We start from the raw sequence: 22889 nt of genomic DNA, 5'->3' as shown, positions 1-22889 counted from the left end.
AATTTTCTAATATATTCATAATATATTTATTATTAATACTACTATCTTGTTAAGCATTTTGTATCCATCAAGTCACTTTTTATATATTTTTATAATACAACAAAAATTATAGCTTAATATTTAAAAAACTATAAGGATATAACTCAAATGGACTATTTTTTATTTTTCACTATAATTGTGATAAAGACAAAAAAAATGTAAAAGGCAAAAGTTCAAAAATCAAACGAGCACAATTTTCTTTATATACGAGTGTAGACAATGTCTTTCTGTTAATTAAGTAATTATTAAAATATTTTTTGCTATTTAATTACAGAGTTGATAATTATTAATTGTAAGATAAAAACGAAGTTAATTAAATAAAACAACAAGCATAAATAAATGATATATATTAATTATGTCAATTAATTTAAAAAAAACTACTAAATACTAATAGATTAAACTACTAAACTACTATATATATAACTAGTTAATTAGATTATTATTATTATTATTTGTTTTTTTATATGTGAATATATTTGATATTTCAATTCTAATAGATTAAATTTTATAATACAATAACTTTTATCATTATATTAATGTTTAATAACATAAAATTTTTTCACATAAATAAAATATCTTCAAATGTGGGGGAAAATATATTATTACAATAAAGACATTATATATACCTATTATTTCTACATAGGTGTCATAGACTTACACCATAGTATAATTAAGTTGATAGATACACATTAAATCAATTTATTAAGATATTATTATTTTATGTTTAGATGTTAGTTAATGTAGAATATTTGCGGTCCTTTTTAACTAAAATATCCGCGTGTATTAGTGCTATGAAATCGGTTGCATTGCGGTGGACCTTGAAGGCAGCAGCAAGACATAGAGGAGATGAGTAGTAGACCTCCATGTAATTACGGTGATTCCGTACAGAAGAAGAATGGTGAGTTATATGAGGTGTTCTTTGAGTTATAAACTCAAAAAAAATTTAAAAATTTTGATCAAATTATAAAGTGCAACTCTTATTCACGTGGGATTTGTGGGCTCCTATTTTCGATAACTAATTCATGCCGGGTTTGTGGGTCTATAATTCGACTATTTTTCGGAGGCTCAATGGGAGCACTCGGTGAGGTAGGACCTATATATATTCATTTGATTGATAATTTCAATACAAAAGTTTGACATCAAAAAGAAAAAAAAAAGAAAATGGCTTCTAAGTTATTTTATATTATTATTTTATGCATTTTTCTAATACTTCATAAGGTATGGATTTAAATTTATATAAATTTTATAGATATTTTTTTAATGATATAAATTTTATTTATCCTAAAAATAATATATATAACTATGTGCTTTGTTTATTATTTATAACTAAAATATATATGTACCAATTTCCAATTATATTTCACAACAAATGATTAATAGCAAGAGAACTATCTTATGAAATATGATTGCGAATTTGTACATATATATAAACAGATAAAAAAGACTTTTTTTTTGTGTAATTCAGTTTTAGCTTTTGAAAAAATTACCACAAATGATAAACAGAACTGTTTATCCAGAAAAAATAGAACGAAAATAACAATATCATCAAAGTCACACTACTAAAAAGGAAATACACATATATAAACATGGCCATGATGAAATTTTGTTACAAATATTAACATAATAAGCTCCTTTTTTTTTTCTTAAGAATATTACAATATAAAAAAGTGATAGCCCTTATTACATGATAAACATATTAGATTATAATTATATTTTAGTATATTTATTTATATTTTATTTATTATAAAACGATTATTTTGACTGAATTACAGTTAAATTATTAAATCAGTAAATAAGTAATTAAAGCAGTTTGGTTTTACACTTGTTTTTTTAATTAGTTATTAACTTGGGGATGCCACAACATATCCAGTTCCTCGGCCAATTTGTAGAGGAGAAGTGCTAGGGGAAGCACTTTTGTTAAATTTTGGTCAACACTTAATTATTAAAAGAAAATTGAATAATTCTACACTATTAAATGTAATCTCACACTATTAAAAATATCATTGATGACTAATTAATGACTAAAAACCACAAAATCTACTGGTCCCTAGACTTTTTCTTTGTAGAGTGACCCTCTGTATGTTTTCTCTTCTACAATTCAGTTGAGCAAGAAAACTCGACCAACAAAACACACGGTTGGTGGCTCCACTGGTTCGCTGTCTGGGCTGGCTCTCAATGGAAAACTGTGCACTTGCTCATGGAATAGGCTTTGTTGCGGCATCGTACGGAATTAATAACTAATTAAAAAAAAGAAGGGTAAAACTGAACCGCTTTAACTACTAATTTACTGGTTTAATAATTTAATCGGTTCAACTATAGTTTAACGAAATAATCATTTTATAATAAAAAAATAATAAATATTTCAGTTTGGAGAGAGAGAGAGAGAGTTTGAAGTGAAGCAGCAACATGGCTACTTGGCTTGTTTCAATAGAGGTTGGAAAATATTTCATTGAAAGTTTCAGTTTTGATTGTTTTATGTGCTTGCAAACACTGAGATGTGCACACTTTGTAGTTGAAGAGCCAATGGTGATTGGTCCTGAAAGTGGTGGGATCACCGAAAAAGTTAGCAATGAATTGGTTGCTGGCATTGCAACAACTGCAAGCAGGGTGGTATAACTTGCCGCTCCACCAGTTCATGGTTCCCTTGCTAATAAGGTTTGGACTAATCAACAGCTTCTCAAACTAAAATCCTTCTAATCTTGTATGATTCTGAATATGGTTAGCGACTTCCAAATATGTGATAATTAGATGAACAATGACCACATCAGTTAGCAAAACTACATTTTTTTAATATAATTTCCATTTGGAATTTTGATTTTATTGTATGTTCTGAAGTCTGAGATAATGGTGGTGTTGCAATGTTTGTGTGTATGTCTGCCTTTTTATCTTCCTATCTTTTGTTAAGCATAATGGTGGTGTTTGCAATGTTTGTGTGTATGGTGCTCTGAAACAGCTGCATAATATATCAACCCAGGAAAGAAAATGAAAGTATCCATGACAGGTATTTAAGAAAGTAGATACTGTCTGAGGGATATTTGGTCCGTTATTAGTATTTTCTTTTTTATTTATGAAGTTTATATTTGCTAATAACATAATCTTATATTGAATTTAGTATAATTAAAATATAATTGGTTGCTGTCTTCTCTCTTTTCTCTTTTGTTGTATCTCACTTGTCCTCTCATCTTGGTGTTAGTTTGCTTATGTTGAAATGAAATTATGCGTTCCTTATGTATATGAATAAAATCCAAAATAGCAAAACAAATTGGCTTTAGACAAATGGATGACATTTCTACATTCCAATAGTGGTCCCAAAGCTAAACTGTTGCGGTTCAAGTTCTTTCATAATTCATTCCTTTATTATCCTAATGAATACTATTTTATTTTATTGATAATTAGGCAGCAATGAACACGGATGTAAAAGTTAGTTGGGAGGAGATTGTTGATTCTAGGCTAGAGGGTAAGTGTGACTTTCAAGAGCTCAATGAAGTTGCAGCCCTTGCCTACAAGTGCATGATCAACCGTGCTCAGAGGAAGCGGCCGTCCATGAGGGACATCATGCAGGTGCTGACGAGGATTGCGAAGTCTCGGCACCACAAGAATCATCACCACCACAAAAAGTCCCTCTCAGCAGCAACAGCAGATGAAGTTTCCATTGATGTTGATAATCAAGAGACCAAGGTTACTGCTGTTTCTCAACACAGGAGAGAAGAGTCTAGATTGTGCAGCTGATATGTATGATGTGTAGAATATTGTTTTCTTTTTTTTTTGCATTTATTTTATTGTTATATTTTCAGTTTTGGTGTTTGGCTTTGGATATATAATCATGGTCTTAACTAGCCCATTTTAGTCCTGAGTGATTTAATCATTGATGCTTGGCATCATCTTTTGTAATTTTGTGCATCATTTTTCTTTCATTTTTTGGTTCCTTGTCTCACCTATTTTCTGTTGTCTTGCTGAAATGACAATCCAAAATTTGTATATTTATAATGCAATTGAAGTCATGGGGAAACAAGTTAGGTTCCATCCCCACTGAATTAACAATCTTGGTATAACTCAGGTCAATTGATTCTCAAATGATCTTGTTATCACGGACAAAGGAAGGTAATGTCGATTTCTGCTTGAGATTTTATGTTCTATATGATGATTAAATTAATATTTCTTAATTCTTGTAGTTGTACTTGTTAAGCTATGCTAGTGTACCAGTTTCATTATTCAGATTGAATAAACTCAATTAAGATTTGGATCAGTTAAGGTGAATAAAGTAGTTTGATATCTCTTTTATCAGTTTTTATTGCCATAAAAGTTTGTTCAATTTCCAAGCAGATTTGTGTTCCTAAGCGTCTAACAAAGGTCTGTTCTAGTAAAATTTTGACTTTCGAAATGTTGATGCTATGTTCCATAAATCAAAATATAAGTGACATTCAATGAATACAAATTATTTTTAATATATAAAATGATTTCAATTGACATACATATAATAAAAATTAAGCATAATTGAATATTTAATAATATATAAATTTATATTGGATTTTTAAATTTTAAAAAGTATAAGTTAACGTTTAAAAGTACTTTCATAAATGTTTTCAAAAGCAACGCAAACTTCTAAAATTAAGAACAAAAATATATGAATTTTTATTTATGAAATACAAAGTAAAATGTTTATATTTTTAAAACATCTCAAAAAGTGAAAAAACTTTTTACCAAACTGTATTTTGTATTTTACTATTTATGTTGTTTTATTATTATCATTTTAAAATAATATTTTTATTACGGTTATTTTAGAGACTAAACTTTTTTTTATTTTACCAATAATCTTAAAAAATAAAGTATCAGTAAAACCTAAGGGTTTTGGATTGATATTGACTTATTGTAGAAAAAAGAAGGAGAAATAAATCCAAAAGAGAGGAAAAAAACTAACTGCCTAAAAAAATTGATTGTTAATCTTTCTTCCTTTTTTTTTCCTAACAAAACATTTTCTTTTCCTGTTAAGCAAAGAGAGAAATTGGGCTTCAACACGGCCCAATTTTAGAATTCAGAGCAACTGAAACGATGTCGTTTCATGCATTCCCTCTTCTTTTCTTCTCTGCTATTTCACTCTCACACTGCATTATCCATTAACGTTATCAGAAGAAGAAGAAGAAGAGGGTAACAGTAACAATGGCAGCATCAGCAGCTATGGCTGCTCTTCAGAGCTCCATGACGTCACTCTCACTGTCCTCCAACTCCTTCCTCGGACAGCGTCTCTCTCCTCCTTCTCCCCTTCTGGTACCCCAATTCGTCTTCTCTTTCCCCATTTCCTTTATTTTAAATCCAAAGCTTCAATTTTGAACACTCCACGTGCTTCCTTTTTACTTATTGTGAATTCGTTCATTTCCATATTTCCTTGTTTCCTATTGCATTCCAAATTCATGTAAGGTCGTGCAATTTTTGCTTTTGAATTCATACTCGGGTTTCTCTGCAACTTGATATGGCTGACTCTCTTGGCTTAATATATAAGGTTCATTCATGACTTGAATTTCATATGCATATATTGGTTTTGGATCAAGGAGATTGGTAAAGTGAGAAAGTAAGTATCTAAAAGTGAGTAGTTTGTAAAGTGAGAAAGTAAGTATTTAATCACCCTTGAATTAAGATAATGGGACTCGCATATGATAAGAAGTTACAAATTCAAATGTGATTAGACACTCATTTTATCACTTTACCAATTTTTTCCCGTTAGAGGATGCAAATTCACTGGTTTTAGGGGTTAAGATGAATCGTTTTGTAATTTGGCTTGAATTTGTTGTTTTGAAAAAGAATGAGAACTATGCCATTTTGAAAAATCTGAATTTTGATTATTAAAATATATGTTTGTGGTTTAAACTGTGTGAAGTTGGGAAGGCTACAACATATGTTGATGGATGCTCATATATGTTGCAAAATGATTTGTGGTTATGCTGGTTATGGAAAATCTAGTTATTATTAATATTATCATCATTTATTCATGCCGTAACTATAGTATATTTCCCTTATCCTTTTATTATCTTCATGTCTTCAAGAGATGCAATGTTATTTTTTTTTTAAACAATTGCCACATTTGGAAAAACCTTTTGATCTTCCTGAAAGTTTCCAGATTGTTTCCAATTTCATTGTGGCATCCATGCTAGTCTTAAAACATCTTTATGCCATCAAGATTGTAACTAAGTTTACCATAGATGGTTGTACTGAAAGGTTTAGTTGTCTAATTTGATATTGTTTTATGTTGCGACATGCAGAGTAAGTCGGCAGAGAATCCATGTCTTATTGTAATGAAGGTGAGCATTTGATTCTTGCCTCATCCATATATTCCATGCGTGCCTGATTTGATTATTCTTTTGCGAAATTCATAAATTCAAATCAAAATGGACCTAAAGGTTAAGGATAGTGTAGTTAAGCAGACGATGTACTTCAGTTGATCATTTATTAGATTCTTTAGAATGTGATCCAATTTGATTAAAAACATTTCCTAGCAAGTCATACCAAAATATAGCTTGGTGCAACCAATGCAAGAAGAAAAACATATATTTCATTTTCATAAAATCTTGAGGTTCATGCAAAAGAATGTTACTAAATTCATGAGTTATTCTTTTGACATAGTGTAATACCCTTTCTACTTTAGTGATGTGGAACTTCCTCATTCATTGATGCCGGATATTTTTTTAACTTAACACTAGCACTGAAGACATGTTTAAATTTTCTGTGTTTGAATTACCATAATCATAGAACTTTTGATGCTCTAAAGAAAATGAAACAGAACAAACCTTAAAGCTTCTCTAACAAATTATGAAAAAACGTGAAAAAAAAAACGACAAGGTCATGATTCGGCATGGATTGTCTAGGTAGCCTTAGTACTTCTCTTCTCACTTGCATAATTTAGGTTTTTTTTTACTGCTTCTCCTTTGGCAGCTTAAGCGATGGGAGCGAAAGAAATGTAAACCAAACAGTCTTCCCATCTTGCACAAGATGCATGTTAAAGTCGGAGATACAGTAAAGATCATATCTGGACATGAAAAGGGAAAAGTAGGGGAGATTGTCAGGCTCTTCAAGCATAACAGCACTGTCATAGTGAAAGACATAAATTTGAAAACGAAGCACATGAAGAGTAGAGAGGAGGGGGAACCAGGGCAAATTATTAAGGTTATTTTCATTTCCTCTACCAGAAAAACACAAGATTATAAATTCTCTGATCCTTCTGAATGTTCTTCACTTGTGTTTTCATTTGGAAAAGGATGGATATATCCTCTAACCTCTATGAACATCTCATTATTGGTTATTATGTATATGCAATTTTATTTTTGATAAACTTCATTATGGTGTTCCCTAATAGGATGTTTGTGAATTTTGATTTCGGAGGGAAAAGTGAAAGGAAATGAAGTCCTTTTTTACTTCAGATCCTTCTCTTCCATTTCCCTTCGAAAACTCCAACTTGCAAACATAACCAAAGGATAGAGATAGACGCATCGATCTAGTACTTTGCTTAATGCTCTAATTGTGATTTTGCATATTAACTAGCAAAATGTGCATGCGATTTTTCGCGTATCTCTTCATCTCCTAATACATGCGAGATTGTTTTCTTTCTTCCAATGGCAGATTGAAGGGCCTATCCACAGCTCAAATGTGATGCTGTACTCCAAAGACCAGAATGTTGCAAGCCGCGTCGGTCATAAAGTCCTTGACAATGGTAAAAGAGTCAGGTACCTTGTAAAAACTGGAGAGATAATTGATAGTGCAGAGAATTGGAAGAAACTGAAAGAGGAAGACAAGAAAACTGAAGAAGTTGCAACCACCTAGTTTTGTAGGTTGAATTCTTTAAGCCCTCACTATGGATGTAACAATAGGTGTACCTTTTTTCTTTATCTCTTTTTCCTTTTCATCATGTGATGTATATTTTTACATAAAACCTGAGTAATTAATTTTGCTCTATAATTGTTGGTTTGACTTTGGTTAAGAGAAGAAATCTTTCATGTCTCCCACCCAGATCCATTATGTGCCCCACGTTCAAGAAGAGAACAATTTCTTTTGGATTTACATCTATTAATATCATTAGGTATTGTGAAATGGATTTTGGATTTTCTCTCAAATTCTAGTTGTGGCATGAAACGGATAAGTATAGAAGACTAATTGAGTATAATATTCTGATTATTCCCATTTGATACTCTTTCACTTCGTGACAATGAATGGTTCAATTCAACACTGAAAAATCTTTTAGCATGCTCAACAAATCTCTAGACCCTAGTATTATATATTATATTATTCATTTTCATGCGTTTCCAAATCCAAATTGGAAGTTGGCATGTATGTTGACTTATACAGTACCATCTACTAATTAATACTATTATTAATGTAGATTCTATTTTGTTTTATCACTCTTTGTTTCATGTATTTTTACATAGATATATTCAACAATCATATAAAAATGTCATCAAAATAGGAATAACAATGTCAATATCATTTGAAACAATTTTCTTTCTAATAAAATCACAACCAGAGTTAACATTTTGTGAAGCTGAATTCAGCAAACCATATGCAATCCCGTGAATATGGGTATGGACATGTGTTGTGGCTATTTCACAAACACTTGGCATCTATGCATGGCAACAAGAATTTTATTTTATTTTATTTTTTTCAATAGAAAGTTCGAAACACACTCGCACACTAACCTAGCCACCATTGCTAGGATTTGAACCTGATGTGGCTTAGTTTGAGGCAAACACCTTGCATGGCAACAAGATTAACATTCATTTTGTGCACATTTTGAGTTCATGTCACTGCAAAATTTAACACAAAAGCCCAAGCATACAACAAACCTCAAATTTATTGTTGAAATCAATGAATTTATAGGCATGGTAACATTTAATTTAATTTAATTTGAATGTGGGGCTATGTATTAGTAAACAAATATATAGCACTTGGCTACGTGCCTGCATCGATGTAGCATTAATTGATATAATAGAATTAGCTACTAATTTAGTACTCAAAATATTCAGGCGCGGAAAAAAAGTTCTTAAAATATGTGATCGATGCGATAAAAAAATTAATAAATATTATTATGAGTTTAATTTTGATATATTAATAGTGTAAAATATTTTATACAATCATACAATTATATCTATTTTTAGAGGACTATTCACGTAATCAATAAAAATAATATTATTTTTTATGATGTGATGTTACGTGATTGGATGGAGGTGCATCAAAATTAAATTTTATTATATTTTTTATAAATAACCAAAAAAAATTTCATATTTAACAACCGGTTTTATATATTTAATCCGAATTTTGTGTCAACATTTGAATAAATATTTAGAAGGTGCACAAAAGAATTCAAAATAAAATTTAATCTCTAGATTTTTTATATTTCAAAAAATAGTCATTCACAGTAAAAAATAAAAAAAATCACCTGACATATTTGAGAATTAAAATTTCTTATTTTTTAATAATGTTTATAAAAAATTACATCAAAATATAATTTTTAAAGTCTTTTTTAGAATATATATTTAATATCTAATTCTTCTCGTCGCATTTTTAAATCTTTTTAGAACTTATTTATCGTTAACATTTTTTGAGATTATTTTTATCAATGTTGTGAAATTTCGGATACCATTTTAACAGTTTACTCCAATATAATACTATTATTGCAGTTTACCAAAAAGAATAAGAATCCATTGCATTGCATATAAAAATGAAAAAAGTTGGCCAATACTGATAGGTCCTTTCATAGAGAGGGTTAAAGGGGTATCAACTTTCAATATTGGTATTCATAGTTGGAGTGAGTAGAAATAATGGAGGAAGCACTTAATAAGATGGTGATGAAAGTTGATCCTTCTTCAACAACATACTGTGTTACTGGAGCCACTGGGTACATTGGTTCATACCTTGTAGAGATTCTTCTTCAAAGAGGCTACAAAGTTCATGCCACTCTCAGAGATCCTGGTTAGTCATTTCTTAACTTTAATTTTTTTACTTGGAAAAAAAGTAACTTGAATGAAGACCTTAGAGTAATTAGGAAAGTGAAAAATTAGTTTTGTGATGATGTTTAATATGTATTAATTTGTGGCAAGCTGGTTCTTCCTTGAAGTCATAGAGAGATTATTTGATTTGATTTGTTATATATAATAACTTGATTTCAGTAGGAAATTTCTTGATAATTTTTTGTAGATTAATAATAAAAATAGACTTAAATAAAATTTTGGATAAAATATTATTTTATTAATCTCTAATATTTGAATTAAATTTTAATTTTGTCTATAATATTAAAAGTGTATGTCTTATTTTAATTCTAGGCATCTTATTTCATCTTATATTAAATTTTCTCTTTCAAAAGTACAATTTTTTCCATTATAATTTTCTTGTAGGTAAAAAACAATAATCGTAATTGTAACAATTGTAGTGGCGATTGTAGTAATTGAGAATAAAGCGAGAGAAGAATGAGAGAAAGAAAAAAAAATAATAAAAAAATTATTTTATTTGAAATTTTTTTTAATATTGACAAAAGTATGTTTTTTTTTTTAACGTTAACGATGAAATTACAATCTAACTTAAACATTAAGAATTAAAATAATATTTCATTCTAAATTTTTTTATCCAATTAAAAATATTTTTTGGTTTTATTCTAATAAAATTTTAAAAGTCTATATTTTGGTTCTATTTGTTAGTTTGTCCCTAAGTAATGATGATGAAGAACATTTTATCACGTTAATAATTAACTTGTCATATCAACTTTTAACGTGGAAAGCTAATCACAATGACTAAAATAGAGACCTTCCAAATTTTATGGGACCAAAAAATAAATTATAGAGATCAAAATAAAAAAATTAATAGTCAAATTAATTTTTAAAAAAAATTCGTTCTTTAAATTTGTTAAAAATTTTATTAATTAAATTGGTCTTTCAAAGGTTATAAATTAATTTTTTTTGTTTTTTTATCATTCTATTAATATTTTTTATTAATGATTAATGAATAAAATGAAATGTTAAGCGACAGTATACATGATATTTAGCATATTTAATTGAAAGCTGATAAATATGCTTATGAAAATCTAGAATTATTTATTGTTGCTACATTATTATATTGGTTAGCATTGATAGATTTTTATATATATATTTAGTTAGTATCTAATTAGATATGCTTCATGTAAATTATCAATTAATATTTTATATTATCAATCATTGACAAATAATGTTAATAGAACGATAGAAGACAAAATAATTAATTTATAATCTTTAAAAAATTAATTTAATTGATAGAATTTTTTAGAGACAAATTTAAAAATAATCTATTTTTTATTGACTAATTTAACTATTAACCTAAAAATAAATGTAGTCTTTTATAAAAATTAAGAACTTATTTAAGCCATAAATAAAGTTTGAGAAAATTTCACTCCCCTCTCCTGCCAGATGCTAAAATGACACCCCACTTTCCTTCTATTTATAAAATGTACATTTCTCTCTCTTATAACTTTTAAAAAACCTCCTCTTTAATCTATTTTAAATTTTTTTGTGTTAAGTAATGTTAACTTTATCCATTTTTCAAAAAAAAAATAAATGATTTTTTACAAAAATACCCTTTAACAAAAATTTTATTTTTTTGTTATTAAATTTTGCTTACCAAAATACTCTTTAATAATTTTTTTTATTGATTAAATTGTATTTTTACCAAAATATTTTTAAAAAAATTTAATAATTAAATTAATTTTTTCTAAAATATCCTTCAATAATTTTTTAATTATTAAATTATGATTTTACCAAAATTTTTGTTAAATTTTTTTATATTTTACTATTACTTTTTTTATATCAATATATATTATTTTAATATTAAAAAAATCTTAGTAAGATTATTTTTCAATATTAATATATATATTAATTGTTATACATATTAATAATGGTAAGATTTTTTTATTTGATGTTAAAATAATATACATTAATATCAAAAAATTAATAGTAAAATATAAAAAAATTATTAACAAAAATTTTGGTAAAATCATAATTTAATAATTAAAAAATTATTGAAAGGTATTTTAGAAAAAAATTTAATTATTAAATTTCTTATAAAATATTTTGGTAAAAATATAATTTAATCAATAAAAATAATTTCTTAAATGGTATTTTAGTAAGTAATATTTAGTGATAAAAAAATAAATTTTTTGTTAAAAGGTATTTTTGTAGAAAAAAATTTTTTTAAAAAAATAGATAAAGTTAACATTAGTTAACAAAAAAAATTAAAATAGATTAAAGAGGAAGTTTTTTAAAATTTATAAAAAAGAAGAATGTACATTTTATAAATAGAAGAGAGAAAAATGTCATTTTAACATCTCGCATGGGAAGGGAGTGAAATTTTCTCATAAAATTTTAAAGAATTCAAAAATTTTGCGATGAATTCGTAGGTTCTTAAAGACAATAAAGCAATCAATAAAGTCTTATTACTAAAATTTTGTGATGAATAATTATAGCTCCTCAGAAAAAAAAAAAACAGTGCGTTAGACATATTTCATTCTTTGAACCTATAAATCCACTTTTACAATTTTTTTACTATTTATTTAATATTTTTTTTCAACAGCTATAAAATATATGGTTTAGGCCTATGATAATTGTGACAATTATCCTATTGCAAATTATATAATCATTAGTCATTACACTTCTCTATACGAAAAAATGTTAATACTTTAGTCTTTGTTGAATTTTTTGTCCCATATAAGATTAAATTAATTAATGAATTTTTTTTACCGGCTTCTAATGCAACAGAAAAATCACTACACCTAATGTCAGTGTGGGGTGGAGGTGACCGATTGAGATTGTTCAAAGCAGATTTGAATGAAGAAGGAAGCTTCGATGAGGCTCTAAAAGGCTGCGATGGTGTTTTTCATGTTGCAGCTTCTATGGAATTCAACGTTGATGACAAACAAAACATTGGTAATTAATATCATGACCAATGCTTTTAACCTTGAAACTTGATGATAAGACAATAATGAGAATGAACTTGCACTGCAGAATCCTATGTTCAAGAAAACATAATAGACCCTGCAATCAAAGGAACCTTAAACCTTCTGAGTTCATGCTTGAAGTACAAGAATTCAGTGAAAAGGGTTGTGTTCACATCTTCCATAAGTACCATAACTGCCAAGGACAATGATGGAAAATGGAAACAAACAGTGGATGAATCTTGCCAACTACAACCTCATCATGTATGGAACACTCAAGCAAGTGGATGGGTAAGCACTAACTACTCAAGAATCTCAATTTAACTTCCTATTAATTTTTGAACTTCACTTCCAGAATAACAATATACATACTTGCTTATAATTATGACACTTCAAATATGTGTTGCCAATAATTGTAACATCTTTTCTTTATCCACGGAGCTACTTAGTTATAGGTTATTGATAAGTTTAGTTTAAGATGAAAACTCTATGTGTAGTCAATTTCAAGGGAAGTTAATAGTTGAGAGCGGTTAAATGATTTGACTGATTTGACTAAATTTTTATCCAACCGCTCTCAGTTACAACTTCACGTGAAGTTGACTGCATCTAAATTTTCAGCTTAGTTTAATTATCAATATATAATGTCTCAGTTAATAACGTTTGATTATTAGGTTGTGAAATGTTTGATCATTCTATTGGCTTATTACAATGTTAGAAAAATATGTAAATCAATGTATATAAATATATACAAAGATATATTGGTTGATTTTTGTATTTATACAGTATTTTTTTTGTTTCAAATTTGAGAGTTGTTTTAAATAAGAGGTAGTACTGGTTGGGTTAACTTTTGTTACATTGTAACGAAATTGACTAAGTGGTTGTGTGTTTTGGTGCAAGTGTCAGGTTTATGCACTTTCAAAGCTTAAAAGTGAAGAAGCAGCATTTAAATTTGCAAAAGAGAACGAAATTGATCTTGTGTCAGTTATAACAACCACTGTTGCAGGCCCATTTTTCACGGCCAATGTACCTTCCAGTCTTAAAGTTCTTCTCTCACCAATTACAGGTTTACTTTCCCATCTATTTTACATGCATTTCAAGCAACTAATTCACCAGAAAATTCAACCACCTATTTCCATGTTACTCAGCATTCTATTGACCCCTTTTGTCTGTCTATAAGTGAAAGAAAGCCATGGTTATGATATTTCTGTTTCACACCAACTACTTCTCCCAGAAAACATTGAATACATATGCTAAGTTGTGTGCATCATAACATGAAACATATAAATGAAATTTGTACAATAGGGTAGGAATTTACTTAGGTTATTTATCATGTGACAATGTTTGACCATATATATATATATATAGGTGAACCTCAATTTTACAAGATATTAAATGCTGTGAATTCAAGAATGGGGTCAATAGGTTTGGTTCACATTGAAGACATATGCAATGCACACATATTTCTAATGGAGAATGAAAAAGCACAAGGTAGATACATATGCAGCAGCCTAAGTTGTCCATTGTCAAAGTTGGCTAATCTTCTTCACCAACACTATTCTCACCCAAACATCAAAAGGTAAATGTTACACTCATTTTCCATAGTAATCTTTCTTTGCTTTTATTAGGTGCTTATGTTGTTCTTATATATGCAGGGTTGCTGAGAATAATTATGACAAAGTTCCTTGTGAGATTTCCTCAAACAAGTTAAATGATCTTGGATTTAGCTACAAGCATGGCCTTGAAGATATAATCAATCAAACAATCATGTGTTGTTTAGATTATGGTTATTTACCTCCTATTAGCTAATACAGTCTCTTAATACTATTGTACATGATTTTATTGTAACAAAATCCTGGAGTTTTGTCCACAAATTATAACTTACTGTGTACTTAAAACTTTCTAAGTTTGAATAATTAATGTCAATTATGGTGGCCATGGTCCCGGAAATTTTCAGCGCGTTATCCACGGCGCAATTGCATCGACCGGAGGGCATTCATGAGTTCAAGAACAGAGAGGAATCTATAATTGCATCTTATCTCATTCAACAAACTTTTAAATGCTGGTTGGTCCATGTTGAGTTTGTATAGTAAGAATAAATGTAAAGGTGAAGAACCTCTTGCATCTTGATTCTGATCAATTAATTTGAGTCTACAATGTGAACCAAAGACCATGTTACCTGAGATTAATTAAACTTTGAAGACAATTTGATGAAACAATTTAATGTAATTAAGCTTAAAAGTCACTTTGAAAGATACACATAACAAAGTGTTGTTGAGTCATAATAATTGTTCAACAAGCTGATTTTGTTGATGGAAATCAATGTGAGTAATGAGAATGAAAAATTAAGAACTTAATTCAGACTATACAGCAAAAGTTATAAAATTGGACGCAAAGTTCAATTACTCATTTAATTTGATCATTTGACCAACAAAATCATTTGACTTGAATTGGAAATGTAACTCGTTAAATATTCAATTTGATTGTTGAAACATCGTGTGCCTACAAGAAATAAAATGGGCCAGTCTAAAGGTTAGGGAGTTGAATATCTCCGGATTCAAACTTTGGTATACAAAAAAGGTGAAAAATAAGAATTGGGTAGGTATTATCGTGGATAAGCAGTGAAAGAAGGATGTAGTGGATGTCAAAGAGGGTGAGTGATCAAATAATCTCTATCAAACTTGTGGTGGAAGGAGACACTTTTCATGTGATTAGCGCCTATGCACCGCAAGTGGGTTCGAACGAGCAATACATACAGGATAATTTTTTGGGATGATCTAGAGAGTTTAGTCCAAACATACATTCGAGAGATAAGATTTTCTTAGAAGAATATTTAAATAGCCATGTTAGAAAAAAAAAGTGACTAGGTATGAAAGTATTCGGAGAGGTCATGGTTTCGGGATGGTCAATACCGATGGTAAAATTATTTTGGACTTTTTTTCAACCTTTGACCTTCTCATCGCAAATACATGTTTTAGAAAGAGAGACGAATATCTTATAACCTATAGGAGTGACATGACAAGTTCTCAAATCAACTTCTTCTTGTTGAAGAGAGTTGACCGAAAATTTTGCATTAATTATAAAATTATTTCGGGAGAGAGTTTAACAATACATCATAGGATGCTCATCATGAATTTTCACGTTAAGCAAAAGACATTATATGAAGAACCCAAGGACGAGGTGGTGGCAGATGAAAGGTGAAGAACAAAGAAGCTTCCTAAGATGGATAGGAGAAGAGGCAAAGTGGGAAGGTGATGGAAGCGTGGAGGAGATATAGAGGGAGATGGTAGAAGTTATTAGAAAAATAGTAAAAGAAAATTTTGGTGAATCTAGAGGGATATGACCAAGAGACGAGAAGTTCTGGTGGTGGAATGTGAGTGTACAAAAAAAAATAAAGACAAAAAGCGAGTGCTTTAAAGAGTGGTCTTTGTGCCGCATTGCAAATAATTGAGAAAAATATAAGGCGGCAAAGAAAAAGACAAAAGTGGTTGTAAGTGAAGTAAAAACAAGAGCATATGAGGATCTCTACCAGTCTTTAGACATGAAGGAATGAGAAAAAGGTATATATAGAATCGTAAAGAGCCGTGAAAGAAGAACGAGAGACTTGAATCGGGTTAAGTGCATAAAAGATAAAGACGGAGAGGTTTTGGCTAAGATGAGAAAATCAATGAAAGGTGGAAGAGCTAATTTTAGGAGTTATTTAATGAAGGACAGAAGACTCTTGCGAATCTTGGTCGGTTATGCACGAGGGAAGAAGATAAAATTTTTTACTACTATCGAAGGATTCGAGATTTCGAGGTAAAAGATGTTATAAAGTGGATGAAAAATGGCAGGGCAGTAGGACCCGATAATATCTCGATTGAAGTTTGGAAGGGCCTTGGAGAGAAAGACATCAGTTAGTTAACTAAATTTATTAATGAGATTTTAAGGTTAAAGAAGATGTCAGATAAGTGGAGAAAGATCACATTGGTGCCTTTACAAGAATAAGGGGAATATACAGAGTTGCGAAAATTATAGAGGGATAAAACTCATGAGTCATACCATGAAGTTATGGGAAATAGTGATAGAACGGAGGGTAAAACCAATTTGGTTTTATGCCAGACAGATCCACCACTGAAACTACATACCTATTAAGAAGGATGATGAAGAGGTATCATAGTAATAAAATGGATCTATATATGGTATTTATTGATTTGAAAAAAGCGTACGATAGCGTGCCAAGGGAGGTCTTATGGAAGGTTTTAGAAAGGAAGAAAGTAATGATCGCATATATTCGTGCAACTAAAGACATGTTTGATGGGGCTACAACTGTGTGAAAACTCAAGGTGGTGTGACTGAGGAATTTTCTATTGGTATAGGATTACGTTAGGGATCATCCTTAAGTCCATATTTTTTCACATTAATCTTAGAGGTATTCACAAAGCATATCTAAGAGCCTATGCCATGGTACATGTTTTTTTGCCAATGATATCGTTCTTATGAGAGAGGCAAAGGAAGGCCTAAATAAGAAGTTGGATTTATGGAGAGAAGCTCTAGAAGTGTATGGTCTGCGTATAAGTCGTAATAAGACGGAATATATGGAACGTAAGTTCAGCCACCAAATGAAAAACCCTAATACATAAGTGAAGATTGGAGAAAATATCCTATGAAAAGTTAAAAGTTTTAAGTATCTTGAGTGTATCATACAGGATAATGGAAAGATTGAACATGATATAAATCATAGGATTCAAACAGGTTGGTCAAAATGGCGGAGTGCATCTAGTTTTATATATGACAAAAAAAGTACCTTTAAAACTTAAAGGTAAATTCTATCGCATTGCTATCAGATCGGCTATGCTTTATGGTATAGAGTGTTGGACGGCCAAAGGAGAGCATGAACATAAGTTAAATGTGGCATAAATTAAGATATTGAGATGAATGATTGGTCATACGCAATTGGATAGAATATGGAACGAAAATATAAGAGAGAGAGAGTTGGAGTAGCACCTATTGTAGAAAAGATGGTAGAATCGTCTCTCAAATGGTTTAGACATGTGAGAAGAAGACCGATAGAGTATCCAGTCAAGAGGGTGGATGAGCTGGAAGATGGATAATGGGTGAAAAGCAAAGAAAGATCTAGGAAGATCATCTATGAGGTAGTCAAATAAGATTTATATGTAAACAGTCTCTTTATAGATATGATATATGATAGAGTTCAATAATATTATTTGATCTAAGTAGTCGATCCCATCTAATGGGACAAGACTTCGTTATTGTTATTGTTGTATTGTTGAAACATTACCTTTTAGTGGTACTTTGGTTTAAAAAGCATTATATCTAAATGTGAAGTCTACCATCATTAAAAAACATGTCTATGTAATTGAAATCTTATAAATTGGAGTAACAATAACGGTGATTGCTATGGTACTTAAAAGTATTTGTCTAATTTATTAAAAAATGTTAAAAATTAATATTTAATTTTAAATGAATAAAAATAAATAATTATTAAATATTTAAAAATTACCATAAAAAATAAATTAAACAAAAATTAGACACCAAATTATAGACACCATAGAATTCACTAACAACAATATCTAAATCTTAGTAAATAGGATTACCACTAGCATTTTTGGTTTAAATTTTTTCTCACTAAACTATATTGCTGAAGGGACTTCTATAAAAAAGTAACTCAATACATGTTTTGGTTAGATCAACTTCAATATAGTTTTTTTTCCATTCCATCTTTAACACTTCCATTAAATTAATTAGAGGTTTTTGTAATATTATTTTACTCATATTTTTGTATAAATTAGGCTAAACGTGTGAACAATATTACAGATGCTTTTAAAATATCATTCAAACCATAAAATAAAATTAAAAATATGCTATATAATTTAAACGACGTTATAATATTATAAAAGAAAGAATTTATTATTGTACTAAAAACGTAGTTATCAAATCGATCGAATCGGCCAGTTCAATTAAAAATTGGTGAACTGAATCTCTAATCGGTCCAACTGAACCATTCGAATAAAAATTCTAAAATTAATAAAAATATGATTTAGACACATGTCCTTTTTATTACTACATGCTCCTTTTATCATTAAGCTATGCTATTTTTTATTATTATAAATATTAATTATTAATTATATAATAAAAATATATAATAATTTTGTTAGATATTATTTTAATTTTATACTCACTTATATTTAAATTAATTATATTTTTATTATTCATTATTATGAATATAAATATAAATATTATTAAACATGTATAAATAAAAAATATCAAATATTTTTATTAATTATAATATAATTATTCTTTTTATAATTATATGATATTTATTAATATTATCTTTTCAATAAATACAAATAGAATAAGTTACTCATTTAAATTGTTTAGAAATTATAATTACCAGAATTCAATTTTTGAATAATGAAGACGTAAATGCAACATTTACATAACTATAGAAATTGCGAGAGGCTATAGTGGTTTAGGAATTGAATGTAAACTGCTATAGCATGTAGTGATTTACGTGAGAAGTGGTGTTGGCCAAAAACTGCTATAGGATGTAACGATTTCTGAAGGTATCTAAACATGAAGAAACCACGTGAGGCTCTAGCGGTTTCTTCTGATTGTATTATTTTGGAAACCGTGTGACAATATAGGAAATGTCTATAAATACCCAATATGAGACAATGGTGAAGTAGTATAATGTCATTTTTACATATGGAGAGTAAGGAGAATTTTTTACCTCTAGTGTATTACTCTGAAAAAAATCAGAAAAGTAAAAGGTATGGTGTTAAATTTACTGATAGAGAACCAGTGAATATTTTTATCCGGTCATCAAATATGTTGTCAGAGCTAAAAATCAGTATATTACAAAAAGTGGAGGTGTGTGGGACAAAGTAGATGAAGAAGCTGTTCTACAAGATTCCTATTGCGGTTGTGTCAACTGGTGTGAAGTATGAAACATTTGTGATAGGATCTGACGAAGATATGCAGATTTTGTTTCATTGTTGGCGAAGTTTTCCGGAAGTGAGAATACAGGAACTATATGCCAAGTTAGAAGATGGCGTCGATAGTTCTAGGGCATCAAGGCCGAATCCTTAGTCGACTACGGTGGGGAGTGTTTTTACCTCGATGCCTGTCATTGCATCTGCTTGTCTGTTGGCTGATCCTCCATCTGTTACAGTTGGAATAACTAGGTCACCTCATCTGATTCTGGATATTGCCGGTGAGGGTAAACCGGATCGGGTTGAAAATGCGATGCGAGATGATGATTCGGACGAAGAGCCTGTTGATATCGTTGGAGACAGTGATGAGGATACCCAGACTAACCCACCAACACATCAGGAGTCGTCAAGTTCCGGCACACAGCAACATCCTCCACATTTTTCAACCCTGAATTTGGAAGCCATCGGCCAACAACCGAACATAAATCCTACTTTTAGGAGGTCAAGGATTGCATGAGGAAAATGCTGCTACGGAATTTTAGATTGGCCAATCTTTCTAAAGTAAGAAGAAAGTTGTGTTGAGTATAAAGGATTATAGTATCCGTCGTGGAGTTGAGTACAGGATGATAGAAAAGACGAAGTATAAAAGGAGTAATCCATTTCTTGCAAAGGTTTAACCATTGGAGGGAAGTCTTTGACAGTATTACCCCCATTTCTCTATATCCTATCCCCTTGCCTTAAGTACTGCATTGCTATCAGCATCTGGCTAAGTCTGCATCAAACCATTTAATAGAAGGAAGATCCAAAAATGCTTAATAAATAAAAAAAAAAAATGAAGTGTCAGGACTCAGAACAGAACATTGATGTAAAAGGGTCTCTCTCTATATTTATGAGTTTCATGCCAACTGCACCACCACCTTTGTAGTTCCAAATACTTGGCTCCAAAATTTGAAATATCCAATGGAGATTCACTCATTGAATGATACCAGTTCCCAAACAAGGGAATGGTGCACACATTTATGAGGCTGCATGTGCCACATGTTAACAGTAATGAAATGTCATTACCATGTACCAAACCACACTAAACTTTCTTGCCATTAGGACTCTTAATACCACCTAAAGTGCCCCATAAACTTTGCCATATTCATATCCATACTTCTATAATGCATCTATCTCTAAACTTAGCCTTTGTTTAATTCAAACATTTTTAAAAGTAAAACAAATACATAAACAAGTAAAAAATGGAACTTTATATATATATATATATATATATATATATATATATATATATATATATATATTAAATTATAAGTGGCGAATTCTTGAAAGGTGACTTAAACTATGTGTTATATTTTATTATAATTTTTTACAAAATATCAGAAACGTTTTGTTTCTTTACAAATAAAATAATATTTTTTATAAAATATCAGTGATATTTTGTCTTTTATATAAATTTTTTCTCTTCCGTCTATATCTCTATCTTAAAAACTTGCCGAATACAACTTAGAAAATTAAACTCAGTATTCGTTTTATTTGATGCGTCTTCGAAAAAGTAAAGATTGTACTGCTTTATAAAAATTAACTTATTATTAAAGATAAAAATAAAATAGCTTAAATTCTAAATTTTAAAAATCTAACTATAATCCTTTAACTATTAATGTAAAATATAATAAATGGAGAATTAAAATTTGTTTAATTAACAAAGAATACAACATTTTTAATTAGTAAAAAACATTTAAAGATGAATCATCTAAAATAAACATAACATTTTTTTCGGGCAATTTACTAGAATAAATTATTTGAGCTTCAAAATTATAGAATACAATTTTTGAAACATTGATACGTTAAAATGGAAATGCATGGAAACCGTGGTAGGGATTTTACGGTTTCTGCTTGAATGTAAAATGAGCATAAACCGTGAAAGGGGATTCAGCGGTTTATACCTGGATCTATTTCGCCTATAAATATCCATCCAGGAGAAGTATTGTGATGTAGAGAGTCATTTTCACTTGTTCAAAAATGAGTGAGGAGAGTTTTTTGGTCCTAGTCTACTGTTTTGTGAAAATTAAAAAAAGTAAGAGGCATGAAGTTAAGTTCACTGACAAAGAACCGGTCAGTGTTTTGTGCGATCCACGATGACTCTGTCAGAACTAAAGACGAGCATTTTGTAGAAGGCAGGGTTGTGTGGGTCCAAGTGGGTGAAGAAGTTGTTTTACAAGATTCCGATTGCGGTTGTTTCATCTGGGGTGCAGTATGAAACATTTGTGATAGGGGCGGACGAAAACATGTTGGTTTTGTTTCATTGTCAGCGCAGTTTTTTGGAGGTGAGAATACACGAGCTTTTTGCCAAGTTGGAAGATGTTTTTGATATTTATGGTGCATCGGCGCCGAATCCTCAGTCGATGACGGTGGGTGGTGCGTCGACCTCGATGCCTGTCGTTGCAGCTGGTTGTCTCTTGGCTGCACCTCCACCCCCTCCACCAGCGGCAGCTAGGTCACCTGGATTGATTCATGGACTGTTTGGTGAGGGTGAGCCGGATCATATTGAGAATGCGATGTGAGATGATGATCTAGATGATGAGACAGATAACATATTGGGAGACAGTGAGGAGGATACTTCGAGCACGTCACCCACACGTCGTGGGCCATTCAGTTCTAGTTCAGCCCAACAACCGCCACATTTCTCTACGTTGAACGTGGAAGCAATCGGCCAACACCTGGACATAGATCCCACCTCCGGGAGGCAGGGGTTACACAAGGAAAATCCTTCTGTAGACTTTCAGATTGGCCAATCTTTCCAGACTAAGGAGGAAGCTGTATTGAGTGTTAAGGATTATAGCATCCGTCATGGATTTCAGTATTGGATGATTGAGTCAGATCATCTGAAGTTTCATGGGAGATGCAAGAAGTTTGGGAATTGGTGCACGTGGTTGATTCACATCACACATCGACAGCGCAAGGGTACTTGGGAGGTTAGAAGGTAC

At 30.2% G+C, this 22889-nt stretch overlaps 3 protein-coding genes across 4 annotated transcripts; all 3 read left to right on the top strand.

Annotated features, from left to right (window-relative positions):
- The first annotated feature begins 3400 nt into the window (after window positions 1–3400).
- On the top strand, window positions 3401–3930 carry LOC112708423 (calcium/calmodulin-regulated receptor-like kinase 1). Its single transcript, XM_025760579.3, has one exon. It carries the CDS (start codon window positions 3442–3444, stop codon window positions 3766–3768), a length of 327 nt encoding a protein of 108 aa, XP_025616364.1. The 5' UTR covers window positions 3401–3441; the 3' UTR covers window positions 3769–3930.
- Window positions 3931–5005: 1075 nt separating this feature from the next.
- On the top strand, window positions 5006–8115 carry LOC112707270 (large ribosomal subunit protein uL24c). The gene is made up of 4 exons (XM_025758942.2): window positions 5006–5304; window positions 6294–6332; window positions 6964–7194; window positions 7648–8115. The coding sequence occupies exons 1-4, from the start codon at window positions 5197–5199 to the stop codon at window positions 7846–7848; spliced, it is 579 nt and encodes a 192-aa protein (XP_025614727.1). The 5' UTR covers window positions 5006–5196; the 3' UTR covers window positions 7849–8115.
- Window positions 8116–9736: 1621 nt separating this feature from the next.
- LOC112707269 (putative anthocyanidin reductase) lies at window positions 9737–14914 on the top strand. Of its 2 annotated transcripts, none has more exons than XM_025758941.3 (6): window positions 9737–9990; window positions 12798–12965; window positions 13044–13264; window positions 13877–14036; window positions 14339–14549; window positions 14626–14914. In XM_025758941.3, exons 1-6 carry the CDS (start codon window positions 9840–9842, stop codon window positions 14777–14779), a joined length of 1065 nt encoding a protein of 354 aa, XP_025614726.1. In that variant the 5' UTR covers window positions 9737–9839; the 3' UTR covers window positions 14780–14914. The 2 variants fall into 2 exon arrangements, with proteins under 2 accessions (XP_025614726.1, XP_072057354.1); XM_072201253.1 differs by having other exon boundaries at window positions 9738–9990; window positions 13871–14036.
- The last annotated feature ends 7975 nt before the right edge of the window (window positions 14915–22889 follow it).

The sequence above is a fragment of the Arachis hypogaea genome, chromosome 8 (assembly GCF_003086295.3).
Source record: "Arachis hypogaea cultivar Tifrunner chromosome 8, arahy.Tifrunner.gnm2.J5K5, whole genome shotgun sequence".
Taxonomy (NCBI): domain Eukaryota; kingdom Viridiplantae; phylum Streptophyta; class Magnoliopsida; order Fabales; family Fabaceae; genus Arachis; species Arachis hypogaea.
This window is presented reverse-complemented; position numbering and strand designations above follow the sequence as displayed.